The 15806-nt window shown below is 36.3% G+C and overlaps 2 protein-coding genes across 3 annotated transcripts; both read right to left on the bottom strand.

Moving 5' to 3' along the window:
• Nucleotides 1–1584: 1584 nt before the first annotated feature.
• LOC107560861 (acidic mammalian chitinase-like) lies at nucleotides 1585–4290 on the bottom strand. Its single transcript, XM_016245134.1, has 6 exons — nucleotides 4181–4290; nucleotides 3095–3218; nucleotides 2765–2953; nucleotides 2548–2664; nucleotides 2339–2471; nucleotides 1585–1949 (listed from the first exon to the last, which is right to left on the bottom strand). The coding sequence occupies exons 1-6, from the start codon at nucleotides 4288–4290 to the stop codon at nucleotides 1714–1716; spliced, it is 909 nt and encodes a 302-aa protein (XP_016100620.1). The 3' UTR covers nucleotides 1585–1713.
• A 742-nt stretch (nucleotides 4291–5032) lies between these two features.
• Nucleotides 5033–12120, bottom strand: LOC107560877 (acidic mammalian chitinase-like). Of its 2 annotated transcripts, none has more exons than XM_016245150.1 (14): nucleotides 12061–12120; nucleotides 11377–11444; nucleotides 10743–10810; nucleotides 8726–8795; nucleotides 8606–8632; nucleotides 8176–8380; nucleotides 7803–7859; nucleotides 7551–7716; nucleotides 6941–7065; nucleotides 6665–6788; nucleotides 6335–6523; nucleotides 6118–6234; nucleotides 5909–6041; nucleotides 5033–5519 (listed from the first exon to the last, which is right to left on the bottom strand). In XM_016245150.1, the coding sequence occupies exons 4-14, from the start codon at nucleotides 8751–8753 to the stop codon at nucleotides 5284–5286; spliced, it is 1407 nt and encodes a 468-aa protein (XP_016100636.1). In that variant the 5' UTR covers nucleotides 8754–8795; nucleotides 10743–10810; nucleotides 11377–11444; nucleotides 12061–12120; the 3' UTR covers nucleotides 5033–5283. The 2 variants fall into 2 exon arrangements, with proteins under 2 accessions (XP_016100636.1, XP_016100637.1); XM_016245151.1 differs by having other exon boundaries at nucleotides 8726–8792.
• Between the last annotated feature and the right edge of the window lie 3686 nt (nucleotides 12121–15806).

Genomic DNA, 15806 nt, shown 5'->3' with positions numbered 1-15806 from the left:
GACGATGTAATCAATATTGGACACTGCATCCTGCAACCTCTGGAAAAAAAACAGGGACTTATGTGAGGATGTTGTTTGTGGACTTCAGCTCGGCTTTCAAGACCATCATCCCTGCTCTTTTGCAGACCAAATAAGCCCAGCTCTCTGTTCCTCGCTCTACCTGTCAGTAGATCACCAGACTTCTGACAGATAGGCAGCAGCTAGCGAGACTGGGGAAATTCATGTCCAACACCTACAATCAGCACTGGCGCCCCCCAGGGATGTGTGCTCTCCCCACTGCTCTTCTCCCTCTACACTGCACCTCTAAAAACCCATCTGTCAGGCTGCTGAAGTTTGTGAATGGCACGGTCATCTGCCTCATCCATGATGGTCTCGAGTCTGCATAAAAAAGGGAGGTTGAGCAGCTGGCTGTCTGGTGCAGTCATAAGATGATTGTGGATTTTAGGAGAAATACCCCAGCATTACCCCTACTCACTCATCATCATGAACAGCACAGAGGCAACAGTTGAGTCATTCAGGTTTTTGGGCACTACTATCTCACAGGACCTGAAATACATAGGCTCAATTGTGAAAAAGGCCCAGGAGAGGTTTTATTTCCATCACCATTTGAGGAAGTCCAACTTGCCACCGGTGCTGCTTCTGCATTGGTCTCCCAGGGTCCAATGATGCATTGTGCAAATTACAGTGTATTTCTATGTTTTTATTAGATTAGATTTAATTAGATTATATCACATTTTAAAATACTCGTAATCAGTTATTTTTTATTGATTACATGATTACATATTATTCACACAATAGCTACAAATCATTCATAATTTATTGATTATGACTGATTCTTCTTTTTCATCTTTTAAATTTTCCTTCCTAAAATAGCCTACCACTTATACAGATTCAGATAGTTTTCTACCTATAGTGACGTGGCTATAATGACTATAATGAGCACCGGATTTACAAAAATAATTTTCAAATTTAACAACATTTCAAATTCTCAACATTGCATCAACTATATTGCTAACATATTAATTTTTATTTGAATTATCACTCTTATTTAATCATGTATTACCATGTCTTTGGAAGACTTTTGTCATTCAAACCCATTAAAATCCACAAATTAATGTTATTTCTTATTTACATGAAATGCAGGAATTCCCAAACTTTTTTTGTCAGATTAACCTCTTTAACTTAATATATTTACTTCAATTTAAGGTAATAAATTAATAAGTAGTGCAGTTCCATGCTCACAGTTCTTTGATGTTGGTTAATGGTCACATAACATGCAAACAAATAAAATATTTCATCTTTCTGACTGCGATTTATTTTGATTGTTGTTCATTTAAAATGATTTATTTAATTTTATTTGAATAAATATTCTAACATCGTAATAAAAACAAAAGTATGTTTAAAAACTAATAATGTCAAGGTTACCAAAGCAGTTCCACTTTAAATGTAAAAATAAGTGTTTATCAGGTTAGTGTTTTTAATCAGGCAAGTTAGACTGTGCTTCCTTTTTAAGACACAACTAAATGTAGCATATTCTTTTATGAAAGTAGTATTATATCATAGCTGTTTTTTAAATAAAAATAAAAAAACAACAGAAAACGTAAAGGTAAAGTGTGAAAGTATTATGCCATTTCTAATGCCAAATAGTATTGCAAAAACCTGCCAAAGTTATATACATTTCCCTTGCAGGAGTGGAACAGGGACAACATGAGGTTAATTCTTAGGCCAATCACAGCACAAGCAGTCGGGAGTGAAGACGGTCCCAACAGAACAATCCATTTTAATGGGCATGCCATTAGAACACTGAATGAAAGTCGTCGGGTCATCTGGGTTTACGTATGACCCATCCGTTTTGGCAACACAGAACTCTGAGGGAACTGTCGGGACAACATGAGGTATTGTGGCATGAGATACAGCGGATGCTGTTGCTGTTGAGACAGGTGGGAAATCTGGAGGAAGACATTTGAATTTGATTTAAACTGACAGATTGAGACACAGACCTGACTGTAGATTATCTATTCTTTTTATCATCTTAAAAAGTACTTAAACTTATAATGATTTATCAGATGGAAGCTTATTTTTGCCACATAAGAAAAAAAATCATGGATTGGTAAATCATAATTATGACATAATTGGATACTAAGTCATTATGAGATCACAATTGTGAATCTCAGTTTCTACATTTTGTCTTATAATTATAACTTAGTATCTCATTTAAAATTCTTGTCTCATAATTATAAATTATATAATATACTTTTCATGTCATAATTATGATTTACCAAAGCATGATTTTTTTCTTCTGTGACAAAAATGGCCTTGATTAAGATATGAGATATACCTATATTAAGAAGTGTGCTGAGATGTCCAATGAGAGGGTATTTGCCCTGCTCACAGAACTGTCCTGTAAAGTCATCAAGATCCAGAGCCCAGACGAAAGCTCCTCCAAACCTGTTCTCCTTTAGGTAGTTCACCTGATGCAGAACAGATTTTGAACATGAGAGCTGCATTACAGTTTATCTCTTTTCCAAACCCTTGTGACTTATTTACCTTAGTCTCAAAGCTTTCCTTGTTGTCGAATCCCACCCATTCAAGTCCTTTTGTTGCATAAGGAACTTTCTTATCATCAATCCATTTCACAGTGGTTCCTTGAAGAAAAGTACAGACCTGATGGGAGAATATCGGTTCATAACTCTTCTGATTTTATTTTGCACAATCAAATAACAAGCTGTAAAGTAAATGCATGTGTTCAGGTTGAAGGTAAGACCTCATAATATGACCAGAATCCAGCCTCTCTGGTGTATTTTCCAGCTGATCCAGGACCACTAGCTGGAGCTCCAGCTCCACTGGCTCCAGACAGAGCAGACAGGCGAAATGTTCTTCCATATGTTGCAAAGCCCATCCTCAGCTTCTCCACAGGAGCACCCTGATCTCTCCAGTATCTCATTGCAAAATCCTGCATTGTCATGACAAATCACTTATTTCCTGTTGCATGTTTCCAGCTTCTTGTTATTTGCAATGACTCATAGTATCATTCACGATCATTTAAATGTTATACATGATGTTAAGGATACAGTAGGATATATGGCCGTCTTACAGTATTATAGTAGATGTTGTCTCCTTTGTATCCAGAGCCACGGTACAGAGGACTGTTGTGCCCGGTGACACTTTCCCATGAGCCGTGGAAGTCATAGGTCATCACATTAATGAAGTCCAAACACCTGCATTACCAGAAGGCAAACGCAAGTTCAGAGTCATAACATTGCATCAACTATATTGCTAACATATTAATTTTTATTTGAATTATCACTCTTATTTAATCATGTATTACCATGTCTTTGGAAGACTTTTGTCATTCAAACCCATTAAAATCCACAAATTAATGTTATTTCTTATTTACATGAAATGCAGGAATTCCCAAACTTTTTTTGTCAGATTAACCTCTTTAACTTAATATATTTACTTCAATTTAAGGTAATAAATTAATAAGTAGTGCAGTTCCATGCTCACAGTTCTTTGATGTTGGTTAATGGTCACATAACATGCAAACAAATAAAATATTTCATCTTTCTGACTGCGATTTATTTTGATTGTTGTTCATTTAAAATGATTTATTTTAATTTTTTTATGGTTAAATGAATTATTAGCTTTGAATTAAACTCACAAACCCTCTGCAGTTTCAGCATGTTGTTAAAAACAATGAATGGAATATATTTTCTTTCTCTTTGTATTTTATATCATTACGATACAAGAATATTCTATTTAGATCAATGTAATAAACGAGTTAGCACAAAAGTAATCTAAAAATACCTTAAATGTGTATGTAATGAGTTAAATTACTAAATTGCTCATTCATCTGAACAGACTCATTCAATCCAGGCTATAGTTCTGATAGCTATTAACTTTTGCTCTTCACACCTTCACTCTAGAGGGGGATTTCACCAAAACAATTTAGTGTCATCAGCTACCTAATGTTGTCCCAAACCTGTATGACTTCCTTTCTGTGGTGGAACACAAAAGCTGTCACTACAAGAACATCAATCGAGATGTCCACGTGTTGACAGCAAGGTATGTGCATTCATTCATGCATTTGGCAGATGCTTTTATCCAAAGTGACTTTATACAGTACTATAACTAGTCTAATGTCATATTACATACATACTGTATGTATTTCTATTCAAACCTTATTACCTCTAAGTACTGAGTTTTGTGTTCCCTCCCGAGTCTTTCCTCTGGCGCTGCCTCTCCTGTGTTCAAGTCCATTGCCAACTTGGAGACCGTCTCTGTGGTCATCCTTCCTGCCTGTTATTCTGTTGTCTGCCCTGCCTCACTCTGCTTGCTGTCTCTAGTCTACTGTCTTTGCATCTGGGTATCATCGCTTGCAGAGCCCAGACAGTTACTGGGTGCAGAAAACATGACTGAACTAGTTAACTCTGGTTTAGTCTGCTTCAAAATGCCCAGTTGGTATTTCTGACATTACGCCTCCAAACATGCTGCTTTGGTGTTTTGGACCAATTTTTTAAGAGATTCATCTCAAACAGCCTGGTCGCAATATGGAGCTATTCTAGTTACCTTTATAGTGTGTCCATTAATTCATATTTTAGTGCAGTGGTACATTCCCAAAGCTTGCATTATGGGCCAATAGATTATTAAATAAATATTTTGTTAGACTGAAGTGATTTATGTCTACCTCTATGAACATGTACCTCTGCATATCACCTGCATCACAAAGCTGTTGCTCAACACAAAGTTATTGTTATTAGTTGTTTAAATGTCACTTTGAATCCTTTATTATTTTTGCACTGAAATGGTCTGTGCTGAGACAAAAACAAATTACAGTAAATATTTAGCATTAATAGTTTTGAAATTTCAAGGTGGTTACATTTTTTTTTAAATTTCTAAACAAACATAGATGTGTGTTCTTTTTTATTTGAATAAATATTCTAACATCGTAATAAAAACAAAAGTATGTTTAAAAACTAATAATGTCAAGGTTACCAAAGCAGTTCCACTTTAAATGTAAAAATAAGTGTTTATCAGGTTAGTGTTTTTAATCAGGCAAGTTAGACTGTGCTTCCTTTTTAAGACACAACAAAATGTAGCATATTCTTTTATGAAAGTAGTATTATATCATAGCTGTTTTTTAAATAAAAATAAAAAAACAACAGAAAACGTAAAGGTAAAGTGTGAAAGTATTATGCCATTTCTAATGCCAAATAGTATTGCAAAAACCTGCCAAAGTTATATACATTTCCCTTGCAGGAGTGGAACAGGGACAACATGAGGTTAATTCTTAGGCCAATCACAGCACAAGCAGTCGGGAGTGAAGACGGTCCCAACAGAACAATCCATTTTAATGGGCATGCCATTAGAACACTGAATGAAAGTCGTCGGGTCATCTGGGTTTACGTATGACCCATCCGTTTTGGCAACACAGAACTCTGAGGGAACTGTCGGGACAACATGAGGTATTGTGGCATGAGATACAGCGGATGCTGTTGCTGTTGAGACAGGTGGGAAATCTGGAGGAAGACATTTGAATTTGATTTAAACTGACAGATTGAGACACAGACCTGACTGTAGATTATCTATTCTTTTTATCATCTTAAAAAGTACTTAAACTTATAATGATTTATCAGATGGAAGCTTATTTTTGCCACATAAGAAAAAAAATCATGGATTGGTAAATCATAATTATGACATAATTGGATACTAAGTCATTATGAGATCACAATTGTGAATCTCAGTTTCTACATTTTGTCTTATAATTATAACTTAGTATCTCATTTAAAATTCTTGTCTCATAATTATAAATTATATAATATACTTTTCATGTCATAATTATGATTTACCAAAGCATGATTTTTTTCTTCTGTGACAAAAATGGCCTTGATTAAGATATGAGATATACCTATATTAAGAAGTGTGCTGAGATGTCCAATGAGAGGGTATTTGCCCTGCTCACAGAACTGTCCTGTAAAGTCATCAAGATCCAGAGCCCAGACGAAAGCTCCTCCAAACCTGTTCTCCTTTAGGTAGTTCACCTGATGCAGAACAGATTTTGAACATGAGAGCTGCATTACAGTTTATCTCTTTTCCAAACCCTTGTGACTTATTTACCTTAGTCTCAAAGCTTTCCTTGTTGTCGAATCCCACCCATTCAAGTCCTTTTGTTGCATAAGGAACTTTCTTATCATCAATCCATTTCACAGTGGTTCCTTGAAGAAAAGTACAGACCTGATGGGAGAATATCGGTTCATAACTCTTCTGATTTTATTTTGCACAATCAAATAACAAGCTGTAAAGTAAATGCATGTGTTCAGGTTGAAGGTAAGACCTCATAATATGACCAGAATCCAGCCTCTCTGGTGTATTTTCCAGCTGATCCAGGACCACTAGCTGGAGCTCCAGCTCCACTGGCTCCAGACAGAGCAGACAGGCGAAATGTTCTTCCATATGTTGCAAAGCCCATCCTCAGCTTCTCCACAGGAGCACCCTGATCTCTCCAGTATCTCATTGCAAAATCCTGCATTGTCATGACAAATCACTTATTTCCTGTTGCATGTTTCCAGCTTCTTGTTATTTGCAATGACTCATAGTATCATTCACGATCATTTAAATGTTATACATGATGTTAAGGATACAGTAGGATATATGGCCGTCTTACAGTATTATAGTAGATGTTGTCTCCTTTGTATCCAGAGCCACGGTACAGAGGACTGTTGTGCCCGGTGACACTTTCCCATGAGCCGTGGAAGTCATAGGTCATCACATTAATGAAGTCCAAACACCTGCATTACCAGAAGGCAAACGCAAGTTCAGAGTCATCAGTTCAGACTTAAAACATTCAAGCAAATAATGAGGCAGATTGTGTGGGTCTTGGCCAGACTACATATTCATTTGGTTCATATTCATTCATTTAAAAATTCTGCAGAAGACATACTTGGCAATTTCTGCAATTTCATAACCAGCATCAATGGTTCCTTTACCAGCAGCCACTGCAGCAGTGAGCATGAGTCTGGGGCGTCCAGTGGCAGCACTCTCTGCCTCGTAAGCTTCCAAGAGCTCCTGTTACAGTCAAAGTAAATTATAATGAAACAATTTTGAATCTGGGATTCAAAATCTAATATAAATCTGGAAATAAACTAAGTTTTTGGATTTAAATTTTTTTTAAATGTTATGAGGTAAAATTAATAAGACATATTTCACATTTTACACTATTTCTAGGCCATTTATCAATTTATTAAATTTGTGGCATTGATCATGACTCTTTTTACAGATGGTCAGATGTTTTTCTTTCACTGAAGCTCAAGATGCTCAGCCCCCTTGAGGTCTAAAACAAACTTGTGGAGTTCAAATACTTAAAAAAGAAAATAATAATTTCACCGGTGGATTTGTGTACATGCATAATCATTCTTTCTCTGATTATCGATTATCTTTATTGTTTTTTACTTAAGCATTCAACCATGCTATCATCTCATCCTGTAAACACCATAATTTAGATTTTAAAAACTACTGTATTGTGTAAAAAAAATCTGTAAATACTGCAGTACCTTGCAGAGCAGAGTGAACCTTTGCTTGTCTTCTGAAGGACTTCCACGGGAACCCGGATACTCCCAGTCCAGATCCAGACCATCAAAGCCATGTTTCCTCAGAAATGTGATGGAGGACTGAATAAACGTCCGCCTGTTTGCTGATGTGGACACCACGATACTAAACCTGACGAGAAGTTCCATGAAGATGAAATAAACAGTTATGTTTAACACACATCCTTCAAAATTTAGTGTTTTAAGCAGAATTCATACTGTTCTGTGCCAAAGTTCCATCCTCCGACAGCCAAGAGAGTTTTCAAGCTGGGATTTCTGTCAAGTCAAATATTTGTATCATTATTCGCTGTAATGTCTCTGACAAATTATCACTACACTCTTAAAAATAAAGGTTCCAAAACAGGGTGTTCACAGCGATGCCATAGAAGAACTTTCAGTGAACAGTTCTTAAAAGAACCGTTTTTTCTTAGTGTGAAGAACATTTTAATAATCTAAAGAACCTTTTTGAATGAAAACATGGATGGTAAAGGTTCTTTGTGGAACCATTGATGCCAATAAATAACCTTTATTTTTAAGGGTGTCTTCAAAACTACAAAATGCATTCACAAACAAAACATCAGATAGCACATACCTTTCCTTTAGTCTATTGAAAGATTTGAAGAGAGATTCATCATTCCATTCAAAAGTGGTCAACTCATTTGCCTTATTAATAACGGAAAACGCATAAATTAAATGAGTGCACAGATGTGGATCCACATTTTCTGGCATGTACTTGCCAACATCAGGTCTGTACTGAGACCAGTTTGTGAAGTAGCATGCCAGTTGGGAGGCCCATCCTGAAATACATAATACATACATTTATAATCTAACATATAGTAATATAATATACAATTATTACATTTATAATTACATATTATTAAAAGCAATTATTATTATATTTATTATTTCCAATACCCTACATAAGAAAAGTGGTTTGCAGAATGGATAATTATTAGAAGTAGTATATAGTGATTTTTGAATATAGTATTTAGGAATGAAACAACAAATTAAAAGAAAATTACCAAAGTGACACAATGCCAGGGAAAAGCCTGAAACAAGATAAAAAGAAATGTTAACATATAAAAGACTCCAAGGCCATCACGCTCTTAAAAATTCATTCTGTAAGATCAACAATCCCTTACCAGCTAGAAGAAAAAATGTGGACATCATAATGTGATGGTCATAGGCCTATCAGTCAAGAAACTCTGTCTGCTGTATGAAAGACAGAAGTTATCATTTATATAACCCCCAACACACAAAACTCCTAGCATAATACCAATGATTAACCAAAAACAAGAACACACATTAATTTCCCTAAAATAACTGTTCCCTGTCATCTGCCCTGGATGTTATCACACAATACATTACATTATAACAGTCTTAAGGTTTTGTACATTCTGATTGTAGGAGCGTTTGGTCCATATTTTAAAGGGGTCATATGATGGTGCTAAAAAGAACATTATTTTGTGTATTTGGTGTAATGAAATGTGTTTATGCGGTTTAAGGTTAAAAAAACACATTATTTTCCACATACTGTACATTATTGTTTCTCCTCTATGCCCCGCCTTTCTGAAACGCATCGATTTTTACAAATCTCATCGGTCTGAAAAGCGAGGTGTGCTCTGATTGGCCAGCTATCCAGTGCGTTGTGATTGGCCGAATACCTCAAGCGTGTGACAGAAATGTTATGCCCCTTACCATACTGTGATGATGCCCTGTCAGGCCGGAGTGATGATTCAAAAACATTAAAACCCATTATAAACGAGGCATTTCTTGCATCCAGTGGGGACGGATTATAATGACATATACTGTCTTTTTACGTGTTGCGTTGCATCGCGCCACGTAAACATAAAACCATGTCTATGTTTGTGATTGGAGAAATGACAAACAACAAGCGCTACTCTACACTGCTCAAAACTCGTGTTTGAATCGTCAATGGCAAATTCTTTAAATATAAAAAATTTACTTACAGTCTGTGAGTCAGAACAGCCGGCATTATAGTCTACTCTCCCAGGATCAGGAAACAGTCCTCCATAAAATGCGCTGCACACATCTGAATATTTGGGTTGTACTGTTTTGGAACAGTTTTGTAAATACAACTTAACCACTGATATCTAGTCGTGTCCTCTTTTGGAAGATCAAACATAGTAGTTTCACTTTCACAAAGAAACACAGCGTCACACACAGCGGGCTTGAGTGAGTGGAGGCCTAGAGTGAGCAGAGGCCGGCGGCCTAGATAGTGAGGAATGGCCGGCGGGTTAGAGAGAGTGGCGGCCGGCGGATTCGACAAAGGAGCGTCCGGCGGGCTAGCGGCAACCACATGTGACAACCCCGGGCTGGACTCCGCTTCGTCCACGGTGAAAGCCGATCCGGCAATCCACAGCGCGAAGTTGATGTATTTCCTCAGCGCCCAGCACGGATCAGCTCTAGACATGACGAAGCAGATATCGTCCTCTTTTGGAAGGCCAAACAAAGTAGTTTCGCTTTCACAACGAAACACACAGCGTCTTCACGACATGGCAACGGCAACAATACTACAGCGAGAATAAAAGTTACGCCTTCTTTCTTTGCGTGAACATTTGGGCGGCGTTATGCAAATCTTCCCACATTGTGACGTAGACATGTGGAGGCGTGTTAGAACGAGCCGTTTTAGGTAGGCGTGGTTGACTCTTAACTTTTATAAAGAATATATCTCTTTGGATTTGAGACTTTAGTCTTTGCAACTTTACAGATCTTCTTTAAGCACCAAGAGCTTGTAACCCTCCAAAGAGAAAGGAAAAATTTAAATCACATCATACGACCCCTTTAAACTTCAATAACTGAGTTCAGTGAATCAAATGTCTAATTTGAACAGTCATTTAAAAAATACAGGCGCTCTCAAAACATATTAAGTTATACTGATCCAAAACTACATCTACTGCAAAGAATATACGTTAATCAAAAAAACTGTAAAATATCCTTAGATTTACATTTTATTCAAAACAACTAGAGGAACATAAACTCTCATATAGAGACAACAATATTCATAGTGTACAAGGCCAGGTTTATTAGAAATCTAGATTAAGAGGCAAGCTAGAGTAGAGGGGAAATTAAGATTTTTTTTTTATCTCTATGAAACACAACTTTCAGGCAGCAATATAATGCACTCAGTAACATTACGTTGCTCCCGGTGTCGACATATTCAGTGCACATCCGGTCTGATCACCTGCTCTTCATGCTTCAAGGATCTGAAAAGTGTGTCATCATTCCATTTGTATGTTAGAAGCTCATTTGAATAGTCAGTAATAAAAGTTTCACTGTTATGGTGATGATACTCAGCTCTATATTTCTTCATGGCCAGACGGAACATACCAATTCACAAAACCAACAGAATACAATTAATATTAAAAACTGGATGAGTAGTAATTTCCTACTGCTAAATTCTGAAAAAAACCAAGGTGTTAATTATCGGACCAAAAACCTCAGCATGTAATAACCTAGAACACTGTCTAACACTTGATGGTTGCTCTGTTAATTCTTCGTCATCAGTTAGGAACCTAGGTGTGCTATTTGATAGCAATCTTTCCTTTGAAAGACACATTTCGACAGATCCTCTTCTAAGACCTTGTCACCTCGAGACCACGAGAACCGGACAAATCCTCTGCTTAATCTGACTTGTGAAATATGAGGCATTAGTGTTGCATGTCATCCTGTTGGCACACAACTTGTAGAACCTTACAATAAGCTTTCATTAGTAACTGATAAAACAGATGTTGGCATGTACTACAAAAAAAAAATGTACAAGGTAACCTACCCCTGTCCACATTGTTGTATTGCTGAGCAGGGTCACAACCAGTGATTTACAGACCTCTGATATGAGAACTACAATGAACAAAGTAATTGTCAAAGATAATGTCAGGTTAGTCTTTAACACTTGTTCTGCGTAATTATGTTTATCTTTATGGCCCAAATAAACTGACAGGATGGATGATCACAGCTGCCACTTTCATTTGCACTGGAGTTGAAACCTCCAAATGACTCCAAATAATGCTAAACATTTAAATAACCTTAACCGTAACCTTACATTTGAATCTATTATGTGCTTAGCCCAGACATTACCCCTCATCTATCCTGTGTGTCTCTTTAACACAATTTGACTTGTTGGTCTCCCAGGGTCAAATAAAGCTGCTTTTTGCACAGAAGAAAAAGGAACAAGTCTAAGCATAAAAAATAATCCGTTATAAAGCAATTAAGAAAACAGTCATTAAACAGTGTGTGGTAATATTTCACTTCCCTGATTTGTGAACTTCCTTATATGATTGCACAGAATGCTGTATTATAAATGTTAAGTAGCACTAAATATCACAAGCAAATCACGCAATGTTCATTTAGCACAGTAAATGTGACTCAGACATGAAATAAATCTACATGATTATCAGCACTTGGTATTGTTAGACAGGTTTCGAGATCACAAAACGAAACACAATATGCAACTTACAGAGACTGTTCTTTCTCAGTGTTTGAACACAGGTCAGGTGTGGAAGCGTGTTCATGTTTGTGCTAGAGGTCGTGTTGAGGATCTGGGCAGTTCATTCTGCCCTCTAATGGAGAATATTGACATATCAGAACTGACCCTCTGTTTATCCTCCCCAACGATCGAAAGGAATTTATGACTGTTTGGGAATGTGTTTTTGTGTGTGGGTCCATTGAAACTGTTCAAAACTATGTGCTTTAAACTTTAAATTGTGAAACGGTGTATTGCTTGTTAAACGGGAGTCAAAAGACGTTTTTATAAAAGATTTTTTTACACACATTTCAAGAAAAACATCAAACATACACACTATATAAACAATGTAATGACAATTTTTTCCAGAAAAGAGTAAAAAACGAGTCAAGACGAGCATTTAAGTGTTGTTAAACAATTTAAAAACTAGTTAGAGTTTGACAAAGTTAAAGAAAAAGAAGGCTACTGACCATCTTACCGAGATCTAAAACAAAAAAAAGTATCATACATTCGTTAAACAATAAGGCAGTTTTTCTATGTTACAATTTTAAAAAGCTAAACTTTGTTACAAGCTAGAAAAGAAAAGAAAAAATTACAGTGTTTACATGCACGGTCTTAAACCGATTATGCTTAATAAACCGCACTTGGTCATGTAAACGCGGTAACCAGTTTTCTTTGATCGGAGTAAGCTGTATTGCTGAGCAGGGTCACAACCAGTGATTTACAGACCTCTGATATGAGAACTACAATGAACAAAGTAATTGTCAAAGATAATGTCAGGTTAGTCTTTAACACTTGTTCTGCGTAATTATGTTTATCTTTATGGCCCAAATAAACTGACAGGATGGATGATCACAGCTGCCACTTTCATTTGCACTGGAGTTGAAACCTCCAAATGACTCCAAATAATGCTAAACATTTAAATAACCTTAACCGTAACCTTACATTTGAATCTATTATGTGCTTAGCCCAGACATTACCCCTCATCTATCCTGTGTGTCTCTTTAACACAATTTGACTTGTTGGTCTCCCAGGGTCAAATAAAGCTGCTTTTTGCACAGAAGAAAAAGGAACAAGTCTAAGCATAAAAAATAATCCGTTATAAAGCAATTAAGAAAACAGTCATTAAACAGTGTGTGGTAATATTTCACTTCCCTGATTTGTGAACTTCCTTATATGATTGCACAGAATGCTGTATTATAAATGTTAAGTAGCACTAAATATCACAAGCAAATCACGCAATGTTCATTTAGCACAGTAAATGTGACTCAGACATGAAATAAATCTACATGATTATCAGCACTTGGTATTGTTAGACAGGTTTCGAGATCACAAAACGAAACACAATATGCAACTTACAGAGACTGTTCTTTCTCAGTGTTTGAACACAGGTCAGGTGTGGAAGCGTGTTCATGTTTGTGCTAGAGGTCGTGTTGAGGATCTGGGCAGTTCATTCTGCCCTCTAATGGAGAATATTGACATATCAGAACTGACCCTCTGTTTATCCTCCCCAACGATCGAAAGGAATTTATGACTGTTTGGGAATGTGTTTTTGTGTGTGGGTCCATTGAAACTGTTCAAAACTATGTGCTTTAAACTTTAAATTGTGAAACGGTGTATTGCTTGTTAAACGGGAGTCAAAAGACGTTTTTATAAAAGATTTTTTTACACACATTTCAAGAAAAACATCAAACATACACACTATATAAACAATGTAATGACAATTTTTTCCAGAAAAGAGTAAAAAACGAGTCAAGACGAGCATTTAAGTGTTGTTAAACAATTTAAAAACTAGTTAGAGTTTGACAAAGTTAAAGAAAAAGAAGGCTACTGACCATCTTACCGAGATCTAAAACAAAAAAAAGTATCATACATTCGTTAAACAATAAGGCAGTTTTTCTATGTTACAATTTTAAAAAGCTAAACTTTGTTACAAGCTAGAAAAGAAAAGAAAAAATTACAGTGTTTACATGCACGGTCTTAAACCGATTATGCTTAATAAACCGCACTTGGTCATGTAAACGCGGTAACCAGTTTTCTTTGATCGGAGTAAGCTCATAAACGGCGTAAGCATAAACAGTAAAATAATACAATGCTGCGTTTATTACTGCATGAGAGGATAATATATGAGCTGTAGCCTAGGTTTCCCAACATGTTGCAAGCTTAATTTAACATCACAACTGACAAACATATGGAATACTTGTCAGATATGCAAATGATTATATTTTGACATCACTAAAGGGAAATAACCAGATTTATTAATTAAGTAATGTAAACACAGCTTACTTGCGTTGTCAGGTTACTGATGTGCATGTAAAAGGGGAAAACTGGTTATTTTAATAAGCTGATATTTGTGAGTGTGTTGTGAGGATTTGCAGCGCGTTTCTTCATTTGCATGTGTTGTGAGGATTTGCAGCGTTTCTTCATTTGCATGTGTTGTGAGGATTTGCAGCGTTTCTTCATTTGCATGTGTTGTGAGGATTTGCAGCGCGTGTGTTGTCAAACTGATGAAGATGTTTTCTTAATTTGCTGGTGTTTTTTCAATTTGCATGTGTTTTCTTAAGTTGCAGGGCGTTGAGCTCTCTCGGCCACCGTAACTTGTGCTTTTAGGGGGCACAATTTTAAAATTCTACTTTAAGTAGCCTATTATTCATTCAGTCATTTTTCACCATGTCATGTATCGCTGCAATCTAGATGTAATCTATAACAATTTCACCTAAAATGAATGTTTCATCATGTTTAATTTATTTGACAAATAATTTTGTATTGTAGTGTCAGAGGCATCATTTTTGAGGTGGGACGAATAAGAGGGGGGGGGGCTCTCATGCTTGTCATATGACACACAGCAGCCACAAACAGAGATCTACTGAAAAAAATAAATAAAAATAAAACCATCACAGAAAATTTTCATGAAAACAAACATTACAAACCATAAATTTTTAACCATTTGTAGCGAATTTAGCTCATCGACAGGAAATATGAATAATTAACCATAACTAGTTATAATTAACTATTCATATTTTAGATCCGCTGTAGATATTTAGCTGACCACTCAGGGTCAACTGTCTTGTCAATTCTAAGAACGTTAATTTCCTGGTTAAGGGAAATAACTTCTTACTGTACAATTCTACCAAGCTTGTAACGTAAATCTGCATGATTAGTGACTCCGGTTATGAGCAAACAATGAACACGTCAAGTGTGATACAAGTAAGGTTTTATTAACTACATAAACACATAAACTAGTCTAACATACTACATAAACACATAAACTGGTCTAACATCCTACATACACACATAAACTGGTCTAACATACACATACACACACACACACACATACAGTTGGTATAGGAAAGGGTTAAAGTTTAACTCAGCACAGAAAGAGGCAAAAAGAATGAATTTTATGGAAAACTTTGCATATTCAGCAGATCTAAAACCTGAGGGAAAACGTCAGATTCTTAGCTCAAACACACCTTGTAAAAAGGTGTAACTGATACTTAATGCATCAATTAAAACGACTAAGTTTGATACTTGCGAGTCTGTCTGAAAAAGATTCCTGATGCAATCTTAAGGCCCCAAGATCTTGCTGAAGTTGGTTGATGAGAAAGAACCAGTTTGCGTCAGAGTAACTTGAAGAATGGAAAAGTCAAGGCCGAAAGGCCTGGCACAATCTTTGATATCCTGAAGCGTTTTCTCACATCTTCATCTGCATCTGACCGAACCACCGACTGGGGCGGGTCACA

The sequence above is a fragment of the Sinocyclocheilus grahami genome, unplaced genomic scaffold (genome assembly GCF_001515645.1).
Source record: "Sinocyclocheilus grahami isolate Dianchi unplaced genomic scaffold, SAMN03320097.WGS_v1.1 scaffold747.1, whole genome shotgun sequence".
Taxonomy (NCBI): domain Eukaryota; kingdom Metazoa; phylum Chordata; class Actinopteri; order Cypriniformes; family Cyprinidae; genus Sinocyclocheilus; species Sinocyclocheilus grahami.
Note: the sequence above shows the minus strand (reverse complement) of the source record. Positions and strands in the feature narration are given on the sequence as shown.

Bases quoted from the DNA above. Each gene is read 5' to 3' on its own strand.
- LOC107560861 (XM_016245134.1), bottom strand. From the start codon at position 4,290: ATGACCACAGAGACGGTCTCCAAGTTGGCAATGGACTTGAACACAGGA. The intron at 3,219-4,180 runs GTTTGAATAGAA...CTGGTAATGCAG, and splicing joins CAGTACTTAGAGGTAATAAG to GTGTTTGGACTTCATTAATG. The intron at 2,665-2,764 runs GTCTTACCTTCA...TTCTCCCATCAG, and splicing joins GATTCTGGTCATATTATGAG to GTCTGTACTTTTCTTCAAGG.
- LOC107560877 (XM_016245150.1), bottom strand. From the start codon at position 8,753: ATGATGTCCACATTTTTTCTTCTAGCTG. The intron at 8,381-8,605 runs GTAATTTTCTTT...TATGTATTTCAG, and splicing joins CCTGGCATTGTGTCACTTTG to GATGGGCCTCCCAACTGGCA. The intron at 6,789-6,940 runs GTATGTCTTCTG...CTGGTAATGCAG, and splicing joins GAAATTGCAGAAATTGCCAA to GTGTTTGGACTTCATTAATG.